This window comes from Lipotes vexillifer, unplaced genomic scaffold (assembly GCF_000442215.2).
Source record: "Lipotes vexillifer unplaced genomic scaffold, Lipotes_vexillifer_v1.1 scaffold21, whole genome shotgun sequence".
NCBI classification, from domain to species: Eukaryota; Metazoa; Chordata; class Mammalia; order Artiodactyla; family Lipotidae; genus Lipotes; species Lipotes vexillifer.
The window spans coordinates 2,878,853-2,897,341 of NW_006774065.1; the positions used below are offsets into that span (position 1 = coordinate 2,878,853).

Consider the following 18,489-nt stretch of genomic DNA (forward strand, 5'->3'; position numbering starts at 1 on the left):
CCTGCTGAAGAGGTATTTTTTCTGTTCATAATCCCACACTTTGATCATCCCACAGAAACTCCCGATGGCAATGAGGGGTTGGTACGGGTGGCAGGAGATGGCACAAATGGCATCCTTGGGCTCTACAAATAACTTTTCAAGTTTGGTCCCATCTGCTGTTAAGTGGTACACTGACGCATCCGACGTTCCAATGATAAAATTCCTGTTTGCCAAGGAGAGACCCAACAGCATCAGTGTTTGCAGGGAATGGGGCACGCCAGCTATTCTGCTGCTAATTGCACATGAAACGCCTCTGTCGTCTGTAATTTAGTGACATTATTAACCCAACATCTCCAAAAATATACCACCAATACCCAACAGCCTCCATTTGCAAGTGAAAAAGCCCACATTTCTACATGTAAATTGAGTCATTAAGTATGCAGATGGACAGTCAGTTGTACAATTAGCTAATCTGCACATGCAAATATTCATTTGTGTATGCAAATATGGAGTTTGGTGCACACATACAGATGTGCCTGCAAATACCACAAGGGTAATTAAGCAGACTCACAGATAATTCTGTCTTGAAATGTTATGGCTATTAACTATCAAATCCCTTTAACTGTAGTGACAGGACAAACTCAGCTTCGAGAAAGGAGACCAACCTACAGCGAAGGACTCCAGAGGCAACAGAGATTAGAGCCCTTTCCAGCTTCCCATCACTAGACATTCTTAACAGGAGAATGATGTTTCACTTAAAAAATCGATTAAATAGTGATTGTGATCAGCCAAGGAGATCCGTCTGCAAGCCAGGCAAAGGACTGACTAGGGAGGCCAGTACCCTTGAGTTCACATCCCAGGAACAGGAAGAAGACCCCACTGTACACAAACTAAAAGAAGACATCACTTTTTGACCATATGCAAAGGATGAGATCCATTCACAACTCACCTGACAATAAAAAGGTCACCTTTTAAAGTGCAGTCTGGAGGATAGTTTGTATTTTCAGTCGGAGGAGTTGCCGGGGTCTTTGAGAAGGACAGGCTTCTTATGGAGCTCAGTTTGAAGTGGCTGTACCAGTTCACAATGGACAGGGTGTGATCGTAGAATTTGATGTTACCCCGAATGTCACCTGTGACAATATAGCTGAAATGGAGAATAACATCGGTTTGTTAAATAATGGTAATGAGTACCATCTATTGAACACCTAATTATATGTCAGCCCCTGGACTCTGGGCATTGTAAAAACTTTCACTTAATAATGCCCTGGGCTTCCCTGGTGGTGCAGTGGTTAAGAATCCACCTGCCAATGCAGGGGACACGGGTTCAAGCCCTGGTCCAGGAAGATCCCACATGCTGCTGAGAAACTAAGCCCATGTGCCACAACTACTGAACCTGCGCTCTAGAGAGGCCGCAAGCCACAACTACTGAAGCCCGCGTGACTGGAGCCTGTGCTCCACAACAAGAGAAGCCGCTGCAGTGAGAGGTCCGCGCACCACAATGAACAGTAGCCCCCACTCGCCGCAGCTAGAGAAAGCCTGCACGCAGCAGCGAAGACCCAACACAGCCAAAATTAAAAACAAATAAATAAATTTATTAAAAAAAATATTGCCCTATGTGGTTGATTTTACTGTCATCCCAGTTCACATCTAGGAAACTTAAGGCTCAAGGCCTCAGATTGCCAGATTTAGCAAATAAAAATGCAGGATACCCAGTTAAATTTGAATTTCAGATGAACAATGAGTAAATTTTTAGAATAAGTATGTCCTATATATTGCATGGTCCCAAATGCAGTTGCCCCATGCAACATTTGGGACGTACATAAACCTGGCAACCCTATCAGGGCCACGTGGCTAGACTATGCAGGGATCCAGGTGTATCTTATGCAAAGCCCATGCTCTCGGCTCTCCTCTTCCCTGCCCCCCAAGATCAGCCCCATGCAATGGCAGTGGGCAGTGATTTACATCCTCTGCCGTAAGACTACAGATGACAACAGAGTCCATCAACCATTCCTCTGAAATCATGCAGGCTGGCAACGAGATACAGGAGGACACTGCTGTGAGAGCAATCGATTGTAAAACCCTGTCCAGTCACCACAGCCAAAGGCAGTGCTGCGTGACAAAACAGCTTTTATTTCCAGTCCTTAGAGCCATCCCAAATGAGTTTTTTTTTTTTAAAGCCTCTGACATAACTCTAATCATGGGGGGGCGGGGGGAGGTGTGGGATGAATTTTCTCTTACATACGCAAAGTGATCAAATGAGGTTTCTGATTAATAAGCAAGGCAGGTGGGCCGAGTAATTGGCGAGAATGTCATTCACAGCCCTCTGCCGGACAGAAACGGCAAAACAAGCCAAGTGTTTTCTGAGACCTTTTCCTGCAAGGGCTCTGGGGTCCTGGCTGGGTTTTATTTGACATGGAGAAAAGGAAACCCAGGACTGGTCTTCCCTGGGTCCTAACCCCCAACAATTAAAAGTGGATTGCATCATCAACTGCAATTCTACTACTGTCTTTTCCCATCAAGTGAGTGAAGATGACGATTTGCATTTGTCTTTGTAAAGCCACGTCAGGACCTCACTGTTCCTCTGTGTTAAAAGAAAGGGTCAAGAAAGCAATGGGCTTCTGGGAAGCAGATGGCACAGTGACTCCAACCATGTGGGCAGGGTTCTTGTCACGAGGCAATCGTCTCCAGCACACTGATAATGGCTGTTTTACCTAGAGCTCCCCTGTACCAGATGACATGCTAAGAATTTTACAAGGCTTGGGAATTCCCTGGCGGTCCAGTGGTTAGGACTCAGAGCTTTCACTGCCAGGGCCAGGGTTCAATCCCTGGTCAGGGAACTAAGATTCCACAAGCCATCCTCACAAAATCACTCTGGAGGGACAGTATTGTTATGCCTACTTTACAGATGGAAGACTGGAGGCTCAGCACATTTAAGTCCCTTGTCCAAGGTCACTTGGCAAGGAAGGGATGCATCTGGCAATATGAACCCCTTTATGTCTGAGGCTAAGGCATAAGGCTTAGATCATCTATGTGCTCCCGCAGCCTCTCAAAATCAAAGAGTTAGGGAACTTTATAAAGTTATGTTGTAGTTCATCTTTTCATGATGGGTAAATGTTATTCTGTAATCAGAAAGAAATATATAGCTATTTATGTCCTTTTCTTAAATTTAAAGTATGGGCAAAATAAGTCTAATTAGGGCAGAAGAAAAAAAATTAGTTACTTTTTGTTTCACCAACACAAAAGGACTGTTAAAAGCAATACATGCCTGGGACTTCCCTGGTGGTGCAGCGGTTAAGAAGCCACCTGCCAGTGCAGGGGACACGGGTTCGAGCCCTGGTCCGGGAAGATCCCACATGCCACAGAGCAAATAAGCCCGTGCACCACAACTACTGAGCCTGCGCTCTACAGCTCACGAGCCACAACTACTGAAGCCCGCATGCCACAACTACCGAAGGCCGTGTGCTCTAGAGCCTATGCTCTGCAACAAGAGAAGCCACCACAATGAGAAGCCTGTGCACCGCAATGAAGAGTAGCCCCCGCTCGCTGCAACTAGAGAAAGCCTGCGCGCAGCAGCAAAGACCCAACGCAGCCAAAAATAAAATAAATAAATAAAATATTAAATTACTATTAAAAAAAGTAATACATGCCCATGATTTTTTTTTTTAAAAAGCCAACCAATCAGGACAAATGGGACTATAAAAAGAAGTAAATCCACCCCCATCCTCGATCCTAGCTCTCAGTTCTTTTCCTCAGAGGCAGCCAGCGTTTCCAGTTAATTGGCTCTCTCCAGAAACAATCTATGCATATACAACATACGTGTATACCTCCAAATGGGTTTTAAAATAACTTTATAATCATCTATAGCTACTTTTTAATTAATTAAGTACCTGTCAACTGTAGTAAGCACCGTGATACCCTCCTTCTGCAAATGAACCAGTTTACAAGGTGTGATGTGGGGAAAGCCCAAAGAGGTGGAGGCAGACAGCGGTGGGCGGTAAATGTCCCAGACAACCAGCTTCCCTTCCATTGTCGCCGACAGTATTTGGGTTAAATTCAAATGAAAGACTGACTGGCTAAATTTTCCCACGAGCTTGTTGAATGTCTGCATTTCAAGAGACAGGTTATGAGTTACCTTTGGTAGTAAATATAAAACAAAACATTTATCAACACGACGTTTTATAATGTTTTACCTAAATATAGTAGGAAAAAAATGAAGTAAAAAAAAAAAAATCATTTAAAAAAACCCTCCCCCATGGATTGCCATGATCAGGCAGTTCTGAACCTCTGAAAGTTTGCTAAGAGCAAGTGAAGGGTTATATACTGGCTTAATTAAACTGTTTGCTTAAAGCAAATGAAGGAGTGATTAATCATCGTTTATATCTGTTCAACTTCTCTTACTGAGGTTTCAGAGACTGATAAAGAAACTAATGCTCTGTCGTGGACAAAGCATGCTCCAGCTGTAAAACATTATAAAACAATTCTCTCAGTTTATTTTTGATCATACATTATTTTCCCATCAGTGGAAATTTAAGTGCTGTACATAGAAATGCCCCAAGACTTCTTATTAAATGTGTGCTACGTAGGATAAGGCACTAGGCCATCTTTCTTAGGGAGTGTCTTAGAGATGAAGTATAGAAAGAACCCAGAGCAGCGAGTGAACCCTCAGTGAATGTTTACTGAATGAATACATGAAGGAAATTCGGTGATCTGTCATATGATACAGTAAGTCTGCTGCCTGACTCTCTACTTAGGCAGAGAAGATCCTAAGGTGGACCTCTTTGACCTGAACACAAGAGGGTCAGTAAAAGCACAATTGGTCAAGCAAGGCCATCACGTTCTTTCTAAGAACAGCCCTGTTTCAACACGAGGCATTTTTATCATTTCAAACTGCAGCCGATCCTCATTCTTTGTGGATTCGGTATTTGTGAATTTACTTACTTTCTGATATTTATTTGTAACCCCCAAATCAATCCTCGTGGCACTTTCACAATCATTTGCAGATGCGTGCATGTGCCGAGTGGTGAAAAACGTGACATTCCCAGCTGAGGTCAAACAAGGCAACTCTGTGCCTTCTTGTTTCAGCTCTCAAACAAGAGACAAGTGTCCTTTTCCTAGCCTGCTTAATGTGATGTTCTAAATTTTTTTTGGTGCTTTTTTTTTTTTTTCGCGGTATGCGGGCCTCTCACTGTTGTGGCCTCTCCCATTGCGGAGCACAGGCTCCGGATGCGCAGGCTCAGCGGCCATGGCTCACGGGCCTAGCCACTCCGTGGCATGTGGGATCTTCCCAGACCGGGGCACAAACCCGTGTCCCCTACATCAGCAGGCAGACTCTCAACCACTGCGCCACCAGGGAAGCCCTTTTTGGTGCTTTTTGTTGGTGATTTTGGTATTTAAGTTGGCTCCCGACTATGGTACTGAAATGCTGTCTAGTGCTCCTAAGCCCAAGAAGGCTGTGACGTGCCTTACAGAGAATACACCTGTGTTAGATAAGCCTCATTCAGGCAGGAGTTCTATCTAGGGAGTCCAACATTAAGGAACCAACATTATATATTAAATATGGTGTCTTTAAACAGAAACATACATAAAATGAGGTCATGTACCTGTCAGTCGGTGAAAGTACTGTGACCCTAGGCTGGCAGGAGCCTATTCCTGTATCTCTTCTAGGAGCAATGATTCAGCATTCACTAATTCAGGTCTACAGAGACCTTACAGAACATAACTGCTGCAAATAATGAGAACTGACTATATTTTTTTTTGATACTTCGATGTATGAAAAGCAAAGTTTGCAGGCAGAATAATCTTGCCTTGTGTCCACCGTCTTTTGGCATATACGCCCTCTTGAAAAATAAAGTTTTATTGGTCAAACCAAAAGTGAAGAAGGGAAGCAGAAAAATCATTGTCAGCTGCACAGTGAGAGCAGGTTATGTGAGTATCAAAAGCAGAAACTGCTGCAGGAGACAGGACTCAAGGTCCACCTCAGGTGCAACCACTCAAGGAAAGCAGGAACGATAAAACGTTCCCCCGCAACACCTGGCTCACCACCTTTCTACTGGCTCTTAAACATCTAAATACCCAACATCATCTTTTGAAAATGGCCCTATCGGGCTTCCCTGGTGGCGCAGTGGTTGAGAGTCCGCCTGCCAATGCAGGGGACACGGGTTCATGCCCCAGTCCGGGAGGATCCCACATGCCGCGGAGTGGCTGGGCCCGTGAGCCATGGCCGCTGGGCCTGCGTGTCCGGAGCCTGTGCTCCGCAACAGGGGAGGCCCCCGCGGTGAGAGGCCCATGTACCGCAAAAAAAAAAAAAAGGTCCTATCTATCTATCTATCTAACCATCCATTGACTTATTTTTGGCCCTGCGTCTTTCAGGATCTTAGTTCCCCCACCAGGGTTGGAACCCGCGCTGCCTGCATTGGGAGCACCAAGTCTGAACCACTGGACCGCCAGGGAAGTGCACCCAGTATCATTTTTATTGCTCTGAAAACTGAGCAGCTTAAAGGGATCCACTCATGTTCAACTACTTTACTTATTTCACCCCAAATTAACTTTCATCTTTTGTCATGTGCACACATACATTATAAAAATCATCACTTTCTTGGGTATTTTCTCATGGTAGTAAACTTTCTTTGCCATTTATTGATTGATTGATTGATTGATTGTTTTTTAAAATTATTTATTTGGCTGTGCTGGTTTTTAGTTGCGGTCCGAGGGATCTTTGCTGCCGCGTGTAGGATCTTCAACTGCGGCATGCAAACTCAGTCGCGGCATGCAGGATCTAGTTCCCTGACCAGGGATCGAACCCAGGCCCCCTGAATTGGGAGTGCAGTCTTAGCCACTGGACCACCAGGGAAGTTCCTGCCATTTATTTTCATTCCATATTATTTTGAACAATCCGTCCATTATTTTTAACTGGCCATTCAGTATGGTAAAGGACCTAAGTAAAAATTTCAAATTATTTTGCAATATAAAGACACATACAAAGAGAAGCCCAAAATGACTAAGCTGACACACACATATTTATTCTCCACAGTCAGACGTAAAAAAAAGCACAACAGGCATACTCACTTTTTCTGTTAAAAGTGGGGCACTGTGAACAAGTATATCTCCCTCTTCATACTGATAAGCACAGAAAAAAAAAAATCACTACTAAACAAAGACTTGGTTTCCAAAAGAAGAGCTACATAACAGCAAAAATCAAAACAAATGCATCTGAACAGGGTCAGAGCTTTGCAATTTCTACAGGTAGGATAACCTGCTGTCTCTAGGGACATCTAGAAACATTCTGAAAAAAAAGTAAATACATAAAAAACGCCACAAATGATTGTGACTAAGTGGTAGTTAATGCAAATCTGAATTCTACATTTATAAGGCTTTGAAGCTATAATTAATACCTGAAGGAATGAATATCACTGAAAATCAGCAATTCAAAGCGTTTTTGTTTAGCATTTTTTTATTGAGGAAAATTCACTTAATATAAAATTAACCATTAACCCTTTTAAAGTGTAAAATTTAGTGCCATTTAGTACATTAACAATACTGTGCAACCATCATTCCATCTAGTTCCAGGACACTTTCGTCAGCCCAAAATGAAGCCCTCTATCCATTAAGCAGTCACCTCCCATCCCCCCCAGCCCCTGACAACCACCATTCTGATTTCTGTCTCTATGAATTTACCTATTCTGGACAGTTCATATCAATGGAATTATAGAGTATGTGGCTTTTTGTGTCTGGCTTTTCGTTCAGCATAATGTTCTAAAGGTTCATCCACGGTGTGGCAGGCGTCTGCACTTCATTGCTTTTAACGGCTCAACAATATTCCATATATGGATAGACCACATTTGGTTTATCCATTCATTAGTTGATGGGCATTTGATTTGTTTCTACCTTTTGATTATTGTGAATAATGCTGGGGCTATGAACATTTTTGCATAAGTATTTGTTTGAACACCTGTTTTCAATTCTTTGGGGTATATACCTAGAAATTGGTGGGTCATATGGTAATTTTATGTTTAACTTTTGATTTTTTTTTAATCTCATGATTTTGCCCTGTGTCAGTATACATATGACCAATCTGTTAATTCCTTTTTGAAAGGGAATAAAGTCCAAGATCTTGAAAAACCCTTGATCTTGAATATATTTTAGACCTTAAATATATTCACATAAATATCTGCCACATTACTTTAAAAACTTAAATGAAATTTAAATTATCTGCTTCTGATTTAATATGCTAATTTCCAATGGGACTAAAATAAATGCTATAATTAAATCAAAACATTTTAATATATGTTTATTGCTTTCTAAGTAGATACTATATTGTTACATTACCAAAAGATCTGTACTCAAAGAATAAACACATACTTGTTTATACATTTAAAACAAATGAAAATATTTCTACTTACCCACATATAATATATTGCTTGTGTTTTACTATTGCTCACCAATTCTTTATTATTTGTTGGATTAAAAGTAAGGTAGCTCTGAAATATAAAGTATGAAAATGTTACATTATAATACATTTTCTGTTTCTCTCTGGTTAAGCTGAATGTTAAAGTTGAGTAAATTTTTTTTTTTTTTTTTTTTCAGTATGCGGGCCTCTCACTGTTGTGGCCTCTCCTGTTACAGAGCACAGGCACTGGACGCGCCGGCTCAGTGGCCATGGCTCACGGGCCCAGCCGCTCCGCGGTACGTGGGATCTTCCCCGACCGGGGCACGAACCTGCGTCCCCTGCATCGGCAGGCGGACTCTCAACCACTGCGCCACCAGGGAAGCCCTAAATAATATTTTTAATTAAAGTAAATAACTGAGTAGGAATATAAGACAGAAAAGACATGGGGGATTTCCCTGGTGGTCCAGTGGTTAAGTTTCCACACTTCCACTGCTGGGAGCACAGGTTCAGTCCCTGGTCGGGGAACTAAGATCCCACATGCCTCATGGCATGGTCAAAATAACAAAAACAAACAAACAAAACAAAAGAAAACAAGAAAAAAAAAACCAGACATGGCATTTTATAAGCAATAGGAATATAATTTAAATACTGAGCGTTAAAATTAATGGTCTCAAACGTGTTTCCTTTCTTATTTAGTCTTATTTATTATAATTCATCATCTATAAATTGGAGCAAGCAAAAGTAAACGAGTATATTCACCAATAACCTTTATTCTGTGTCCTTTTGGACAAAGACTGCTGTGTATTCATTTCTAAATTTAACAGGGCCACAAGGGAACTTGGAATGAATGCAAAATATTGGAAGGGGGTTCTGATTCCTGCCAAGATGGTGTGTAGCATGCGTTGCCTGGCTCCCTCCCCAAAAATCAACCCTGCAGACACTATAGAAGTGAAGGAAACCTGAAATGCAGAAACTAAGTAACAAGTGAGAAATCCCTGGGGAGACAAGGCAATAAGTCTTGAAATGATATATGCATGGGAGGCAGGCAGCTGCAGCCTGACATGGAGGGCTGCAGGAGACAGATGAGAGATGGGCTGGAGAAATGCTTTGTTTGTTTTTTAAAGATTTTTTTGGATGTGGACCATTTTTAAAGTCTTTATTGAATTTCTTACAATATTGCTTCTGTTTTACATTCTGGTTTGTTGGCACTGAGGCATGTGGGATCTTAGCTCCCCAACCAGGTACCAAACCCGCACACCCTGCATTGGAAGGTGAAGTCTTAACCACTGGACTGCCAGGTAAGTCCCAAGAAGTATTTTTTTTCTTTGATTTTTTTTTTCATCTTTATTGGAGTATAATTGCTTTACAATGTTCTGTTAGTTTCTGCTGTATAACAAAGTGAATCAACGAAATGCATACATATATCCTCATATCCCCTCCCTCTTGCGTCTCCCTCCCACCCTCCCTATCCCACCCCTCTAGGTGGTCACAAAGCACCAAGCTGATCTCCCTGTGCAATGCAGCTGCTTCCCACTAGCTATCTAGTTTACATTTGGTAGTGTATATATGCCCATGCCACTCTCTCACTTCGTCCCAGCTTACCGTTCCCCCTCCCCGTGTCCTCAAGTCCATTCTCTACATCTGCGTCTTTATTCCTGTCCTGCCCCTAGGTTCTTCAGAACCATTTTTTAAAAAAATTCCACATATATATGTTAGCATAAGGTATTTGCTTTCCGAGAAATGCTTTCTAAGTTCCGTTCCTGCCTCTCCCACCCCATATCCTATTCCTTGCCTGTTGATTGCTGCCTCATTTCAGGAATGTAAACTACCAATGCCAATGTCAGATGATCAATTTCAGGACAACACAAAGGTCTGGGTGGGGTGAAGAACTGGTGAACGCAAGTGCATGGATGAGGCCTCACAAAGGCTGAAAATCAGCCTCAAATCACCTCAATCTCTGATTAGATTGAGGTGACCACTTTGCCAAAGGCCTCTAAGAAGCAAAAGTAAGTCTTCCTTGGAGTAAGTTATTATCAACCTGAGCCTCAAATTATTCCTATTCTTTTTAAAGCATAACATCTAGCATTCAATGAAAAACAACCAGGCAGAGGCAAGAGACATGTCCAAATGACTGAAAAACAAGGGAGAAAAGTAATCTACAGAAAGAGACCCCCAGGAGATCCAGGTATTTTTTTATGGCTGAGTAGTATTCCATTATATATATGTACCATATCTTCTTTATCCATTCATCTGTTGATGGACACTTAGGTTGCTTCCATATCTTGGTAATTGTAAATAATGCTGCTACGACGAACACTGGGGTGTATGTAACTTTTTGAATTAGTGTTTTTGGTTTTTTTCAGATATATATCCAGGAGTGGAATTGCTAGCTCATATGGAAGTTCTATTTTTAGTTTTTTGGGAAACCTCCATATTGTTTTCCACAGTGGCTGCACCAATTTACATTCCCACCAACAGTGCACGAGGGTTCCCTTTTCTCCACATCCTCTCCAATATTTGTTATATTGTGGTCATTCTGATAGTTGTGAGGTGATATCTCACTGGGGTTTTAATTTGCCTTTCCCTGATGATCAGCAATCAGATAACTCTATTTTTTAAAAAAATCAAGTGGAATTTCTAGATCTGAGGAAAAAATGGTTTAAAAAACACAAAATGGAAATTGAGTTATTTTTAGTGAGGTGGATGGACCTAGGCTAGAGTCTGTCATACAGAGTGAAGTAAGTCAGAAAGAGGAAAACAAATACCGTATGCTAACGCATATATATGGAATCTAGAAAAATGGTACTGATGGACCTAGTGGCAGGGCAGGAATAAAGACGTAGATGTAGACAACGGACTTGACAACACAGAGGGGGAAGGGGAAGCTGGGACGTAGTGAGAGAGTAGCATTGGCATATATACACTACCAAATGTAAAACAGATAGCTAGTGGGACGCTGCTGCATAGCACAGGGAGATCAGCTCAGTGCTTTGCGACGACCTAGAGGGGTGGGATAGGGAGAGTGGGAGGGAGGCTCAACAGGGAGGCGATGGGCGATACTAACACAACATTGTAAAGCAATTATACTCCAATAAAGACGTATAAAAAAAGTGAATAAAGCATAGGGTGGGAGAAAAATGAATAAAAAACACAGGACTTCCCTGGTGGCACAGTGGTTAAGAATCCGCCTGCCAATGCAGGGGACACGGGTTCAAGCCCTGGTCTGGGAAGATCCCACATGCCGTGAAGCAACTAAGCCCGTGCGCCACAACTACTGAGCCTGTGCTCTAGAGCCCACGAGCCACAGCTACTGAGCCCGCATGCCACAACTACTGAAGCCCACGCGCCTCGAGCCCATGCTCTGCAACGAGAAGCCACTGCGATGAGAAGCCCACGCACCACAATGCAGAGTAGCCCCCGCTCGCCACCAACTAGAGAAAGCCCACGCACAGCAACGAAGACCCAATGCAGCCAAAAATAAAATAAAAATAAAAAATAAAAAAATTTATTTTAAAAAAAAAGAATCCGCCTGCTAGTGCAGGTTCGAGCCCTGGTCCGGGAAGATCACACATGCCGTGGAGCAACTAAGCGTGTGCGCCACAACTACTGCGCCTGCACTCTAGAGCCCACGAGACACAACTACTGAGCCCACGTGCCACAACTCCTGAAGCCTGTGCACCTAGAGCCCGTGCTCTGCAACAAGAGAAGCCACCGCAGTGAGAAGCCTGCACACCACAACGAAGACTAGCACCCACTTGCTGCAACTAGAGAAAGCCTGCATACAGCAACAAAGACCCATGGCAGCCCAAAAATAATAATAAAAATAAATAAATAGGACTTCCCTGGTGGTGCAGCGGTTAAGGATCGCCTGCCAATGCAGGGGACACAGGTCCGAGCCTTGGTCCGGGAAGATCCCACATGCCGCAGAGCAACTAAGCCCGTGTGCACAACTACTGAGACTTCAACTCTAGAGTCCGTGAGCCACAACTACTGAAGCCCGTGCACCTAGAGCCCGTGCTCCACAACAAGAGAAGCCACCGCAGTGAGAAGGCCGTGCACTGCAACGAAGAGTGGCCCCCGCTCTCCGCAACTAGAGAAAGCCCACGCGCAGCAACAGAGACCTAACTCAGCCAAAAATAAAAATAAATAAAAAATTTAAAAATAAATAATACATCTTTAAAAAAAATTATGTTGCGTGAAAGAAGCCAGAGCCCTCCACAAAGAGTCTATTTCATAAAATTCATTAAAATATGCAAAGTAACATTAATAAACAGGAGAGTCGATGTTGGGAGAGATGGATAGAGGGAAGAGATCATACCTTGAAGGCCATAGTGAGGAGTCTGGGTTTTATTCTAAGGACAAGGGAAGGCACTGAAGGATTCTGAGTCAGGGAGTGATATGATATAATCCGTTTTGCTTATTTAAAAAATATCACTCTGACTGCTGTGGGGAGATTGGCAAGGGTGCAGCAGGGTGCAGCAGAGATCAGCTGGGAGGATGCGGAGGTCACGCAGGCAGAGGTGACTGTGGTCTGGACTAGATGGTGGCAGTGCAGACAGGGAAGAGAGGAAGGAGTCCAGCATCGACCTTGGAAATAAATGGTACTTACAGCCGCTGGGATGAGATGCCCAAGAAGCAAGCACGGCAAGAAGAGGAAGAGGCAGACGAAGAGCTCCCAGAACCAAACCCGGAGGAGCGCCAAGATTTAGAAGGTGTAAAATGAAAGAAGAAGCCACGAAGGAAGCTGAGAAAGAACGGCCGGGGAGACAGCAGGAAAAGCGTCTTGTGAGCCCACTGGGAAGGGTGTGATGAGGGTTCAACAACGTCCGTTTGATTTGGGAACACCAGTGACCGTGACAAGCATAGTTCTGGTAGAGCTGTGGGTGGGTGGAGGACAGATGAAAAGAACAGAAATGTCCATCAACAGAGGATGGATAAATAAGTTGTGTGGCACTCAAAGAACAAAAAACTGTACAGCAGGGAAAGTGAATAGGAATTACAGCTCAAGAATCGACATCAGTGAATCTCAGAAACAATGCTGAGCAGATGAAGCAATTAATCTGATCCCAAACACAGAAAGGTCAAAAACAGGTAAAATGAAAGAAGACAGTATTGAAGGATACATACACCACTGGGGAAAAGTATAAAGAAAAGCACAGGCAGGTATAACACAAAATTGGGGATAATGGTTCACTCGGGAGCAAAGCTTGGGATGAGATCGGGGAGGGGAACACAGGGGTTTCTAGGGTTTCGGTAACATTCTATTTCATGATCCAGTGGTGAGCATGCAGGTACATTTTACTTTCTTCCTTAAAATGTACACATTTTGCATGTATGCCTTACTTAGCAATAAAATGTAAAGAGGCCAACTATTTCTTGCAAAAAGAAAAAAAAAAGTCAAGGAGACGAGGAAGTCGAGAAAGCAAGTGTGGACAGCGCTTCTGAGAAGTTTCCCTGGGAAGAGGGGCAGAGGGCGTAGCTGGAAGGAGACGTGGGGTCGGAGGAGTTCTCTCAGGACCGGTGGTCCTGAAGCATGTTTATTCGCAGCAGAGCGAGAGTTGACAGCTGCAGGAGAAGGGCCCTGAGGCAGCCAGCGGGGGGATCTAGAGCGCTGGCCCTTCGCCGCGGTCAGAGGGGACAAGAGAAGATGGCGGGGTTGAAGGTGTGTTGCAGGCTGGGGAGGGAGTACAGGCCCGCGTTTGTATCTGACGGCCCATTTTCTCAATGAAACACGGGGTTGGGGGCGGTCACCCGCTGAGCATGGGAAGCAGGGCAGGGGATGGTGGGACAGCAGCTGTGAAACTGTCGTCTCTGGAAATGAAAGGGACAGCCGACCAGAGCGGCCAAGCCAGGCCCAGAGCCGTCTTGAAATTCGTGACTGAATTGCAAGTAGGATGAATCCGCTGGGTTGGGTGCTTCTCCCCAGCTACATTCAGCCCGCTGGGGTCCAGGCCCAGAGGAGGCTGAGGGTGGGGCTCACCCAGAGCTGGGGAGGCTTGTGTGGTGCTGTCCAGCAGCACTTCCCGTTGGGGTGGAGGTGTTCTATCACCTGTGCTGCCAACAATGTAGCCACCAGCCGCACGTGGATAATGAGTGGCTGAAATGTGGCTAGTGAAGCCGAGGAAATGAATTTGTACTTTAACATTAATCAATTTCCATTTTTGTTTGTCCGGGTCACGCCACGCGGCTTGTGGGGATCTTAGTTCCCCGACCAGGGATTGAACCTGAGCTCCCTGCAGTGTAAATGCGTGGCCCGCATTTACTAGGTGGATCTTTACAGGCTCGAAATGAACTCACCTGAAAACCATACTCTTTGGGAAGGTTAAGAGTGCAGGCCGGTGTTTCCACCGCTAAAGTCCACCTCCAGATGCAAACTTTCTGTAAGTGATGGCAGACAGAGGAGAGTGAGAAGATCCCTGAAGGCTACTGGAGGAACCTACACCTCTTGTGGTAAGCCAGTGACTTCTGCTAACTAAGCAAAGCACAGTGAGCTAAGCCGCAAGCAGGGAGCCCCTGACCAGTCACCCCCCTCCACCCAGAGAACCACAGAGGCCACACGGCCTGAGCAGAGCTGCTTGCAGGGACACTTGTGACGGGCGGGGCAGCCGCTGAAGCTGCCGTGACAGGCCCTGTACCTGGATCTCAGTGTCTGAGATGGTCGCCAGGTACTTGGCGTCGTGGGTGATGGCCATGGCCCTGATGCCACCACCTTCTGGGCAGCTGTCAAATATCGTGTGCACAGGAATGCTGCAAAACAGGACGGGGGACACCCAGGTCAGGAACAGAACAGCTACGGAGAAACAAACGTGGTCCACCCACATGACGGAAAATTGCTCCTCCATAAAAAAGGAGTGAAGCACTGACACAGGTGACAACACGGATGAACCTTGAAACCATGGTGCTGAGTGAAAGAAGCCAGACACCAAAGGCTACATATTGTATGATTCCATTTATATCAAACCTCCAAGATAGGCAAATCCATAGCGGCAGAAAGCAGTTGCGTGTTTTCCAGAGGGTAGGGGAGCGGGATGTGAAGGCTGATGGTTTCAGGGTTTCCTTCTGCGGTGAAGAAAATGTTCTGCAACCAGATAAGAGGCGGTGGTTGCACCACACTGTGCATATACTAAATGCCACTGAGTTGTTCACTTTAAAATGGTTACTTTTATGTTATGTGAATTTTACCTCAAATTTAAAACAAAAACTAACTCAGGGCAGCACGTAAACATGCTATTTGTTCTCTCCTGGAGCTCTAGTCTCTCCTTCATTATCGAGTGCTGATTCTGTGCCAGGCGTGAAGGATGAGAACATGAAACAAGATGTCTAGGACACCATCCTAGCTCTCAGGAAAGCCGGCGTCCTCCTCCAGAAGGGGGAGTGTAAACAAGCACAGGCTTTCTCGACAGCAACTTCCCCGCATCTGTCAAAATCCTCAATGCACAGACCCTAAGACTCGCCAATTCCACTTCTACAACTTTTTTTTTCCTAGAGAAATAATAGCAAACGTAAACAGAGATAAATGCCAGTTCCTGTTTATTGTGGCACTGTTTTAGTAGCAAAAATCTGGAAACAACATAAATATCCATTAATATGGGATTTGTTTAAAAAATATCATGGTAAACCACATAATGAAAAAGCAAGCCACCTTCAAAAAGAATGAGGTAGATTTGGGAAAGTGACCAAAATTTTGTGGAAAAAAGCAAATAGCAAAACAGTAGATGTAGCATCATCCTGAGAGAGAGAGAGGAAAGAGAGAGAGAGGAAAGAGAGAGAGAGAAAGAGAGAGAGAGAGAGAGAGAGAGAGTGTGTGTGTGTGTGTGTATTTATACGTATAGAAAAAAGTCTGGAGGAATGAACTCCAAACTACATGGTGACTCTGGATATAGGTTTGGGTGAAGGGGGACTTACTTTTTTTTTTCTTACACGTCTGTATTGTGTCACTGGCAAGACTTTAGAACTGTAAGATGCAGACAAAGCCTTAACACATGCAGAATTTAATTAGATGATATCTGAATACCTGAGAGAGCCAAAGAAATGCAAGAAACTGCTGAAGCAATGATGGAAGTAAGCTGTGATGTGGTGGGGGTCCCTGACTTCCACTGGAAGAGTGGGTGATAGGAAGACTTAATCCCAGAACGCGGGCTATGCAGACCCCCCCGTTGGTTTTTCATTATGGAGACCTTGTTACAGCGAATATACACAGGCCTCAGTATGTCACACAGGCCTCAGTATGTCACATCGGTGTCCCAATTGGCTGAAACCAAGTCTGTGCCCTAGCTGAGGACCTGTCTGGTTCTCTGTCACTTGAGATATTTTATCCCACTGAGACGTGGCCCCAAAAATTGCCTTGGGAAGGGAGTCCTAAAGTTGTTGGGAAGGACATAATGATGTTCTTCGTGGGAAGGTATATCTCATCCCCAGGGATATTTAGAATTAAATGCAGAGAAGATGAAGTCCGTTGGACCTGTACTCTTAACATATTTGTGATAAGAGATTTGTTCCTTTTTTTAAGAATGGGTCATGTTTAAGAGAATTTAACATATTAGAGTCTCTAACAGATTAATTTGTGATTCTAATTGAAGGTCTGTAGTTGATTTAGACTTGTGATTTTAAATTCAAATTATATTAGGTTTATAAACAATACTTGAACACTTAAGAGAACTTAGGACTTGCCATATTTATGTCTAATTTATTAGATTTACAAGAATTACTTAAGTACTGGTGAAGGATTTGTTAATCAGACTACTAAAGAACTTAAAGATGAAACTGAATATATTCAATTTCTAAATGCAGTTTAAAATGTTTAAAAGGAGTTAATAAAATTTGCGAGACCAAACATTAATCAAAGCCCCGTTATAGGCAATTGCAAAAATACGCTAGATTTACAGAGTAAGACTTAAGTTGAACTAATATCTCAAGGAAGAAGTACCGTTTATCACTTTAATAAGGTGAATATTAATTCTAAAACCAGATAATCCTTTCTGGGTTCCCAGAGTCATCATTTGCAATATCATAAAACTCATATCGACATATCATTTTAATTGTTAATCACAGATACACTTCACTTTGTAATTTTAAAAAATGACTGCCAGAGTCACCTCCGGTCTAGTGGGGGAGACTGCTCTATACACAAGAAAAAAGCAAAGGATAAACACTGTTTGAATGGAGGCCAGCTCTGCCTGGGGCAGTGGAGCTGTCAGCAAAGGCTTGAGAGAAGAGGGGCACCAGAGGGGCCCATCCTTCCTGCCTCAGGTCTTCCTGATGCAGGAGATGACTTTCCCTCGTGTATGTGTCAGGTGGATGTGCCATTTCTTGAAGCTGAAAAGCATGTAATCGCTAGAGATGACCGCTAGGCAAGCAGACGGGAATTTGATTCCGTGGGGGAAGTGTTTGCATGGCTAGGATGTAAGCGTGTACTCCCTGTAACAAGGGCTGAGCTGACAACGGGCAGCAGGGGAGCCCATTAGGATTTTGCGCATGGAAAAAGATCACGCTCAAAACGTTGTAGAGAAAAACCATATGATGATATATGATGATGGCCATACATGTGTGTTTTTTTTTTGGGCCTCGAGGTAAGCAGGATCTTAGTTCCCTGACCAGGGATCGAACCCATGGCCCCTGCAGTGGAAGCACGGAGTCTTAACTACTGGACCACCAGGGAAGTCCCCTTACACATGTGCATTTAAAACAGCAGCAGGGGGCTTCCCTGGTGGCGCAGTGGTTGGGAGTCCACCTGCCGATGCAGGGGACACGGGTTCGTGCCCTGGTCCAGGATTATCCTGCGTGCCGTGCAGCGGCTGGGCCCGTGAGTCATGGCCGCTGAGCCTGCGCATCCGGAGCCTGTGCTCCGCAATGGGAGAGGCCACAGCAGTGAGAGGCCCGCGTACCGCCAAAAAAAAAAAAAAAATCAACAGATGAATGGATAAACAAAATGTGGTATATCCATGCAATGGAATCTTAAACAGCTATAAAAAGGAATGGAGTACTGATTCATGCTACAACATGGGAGAATTTTGAAAATATTATGTTAAGTAAAAGAAGCCAGGCACAAAAGCCACATATTGTATGATTCCACGGACATGCGATGTCCAGAATAGGCAAATCTTTTTTTTTTTTTTTTTTTTTTG

The 18,489-nt window shown here is 43.9% G+C and overlaps 1 protein-coding gene across 1 annotated transcript in view; it reads right to left on the reverse strand.

Annotated features, from left to right (window-relative positions):
* Positions 1–18,489, reverse strand: part of CFAP251 (cilia and flagella associated protein 251) — a 65,516-nt gene that overhangs the window by 35,297 nt on the left and 11,730 nt on the right. The window contains exons 5-11 of the mRNA XM_007448745.1: positions 15,001–15,112; positions 14,663–14,743; positions 8,379–8,456; positions 7,045–7,095; positions 3,867–4,081; positions 929–1,123; positions 12–202 (exon numbers count right to left, since the gene is read on the reverse strand). Coding sequence (XP_007448807.1) covers positions 12–202; positions 929–1,123; positions 3,867–4,081; positions 7,045–7,095; positions 8,379–8,456; positions 14,663–14,743; positions 15,001–15,112 — 923 coding nt within the window. The remainder of the gene's footprint in view (positions 1–11; positions 203–928; positions 1,124–3,866; positions 4,082–7,044; positions 7,096–8,378; positions 8,457–14,662; positions 14,744–15,000; positions 15,113–18,489) is intronic.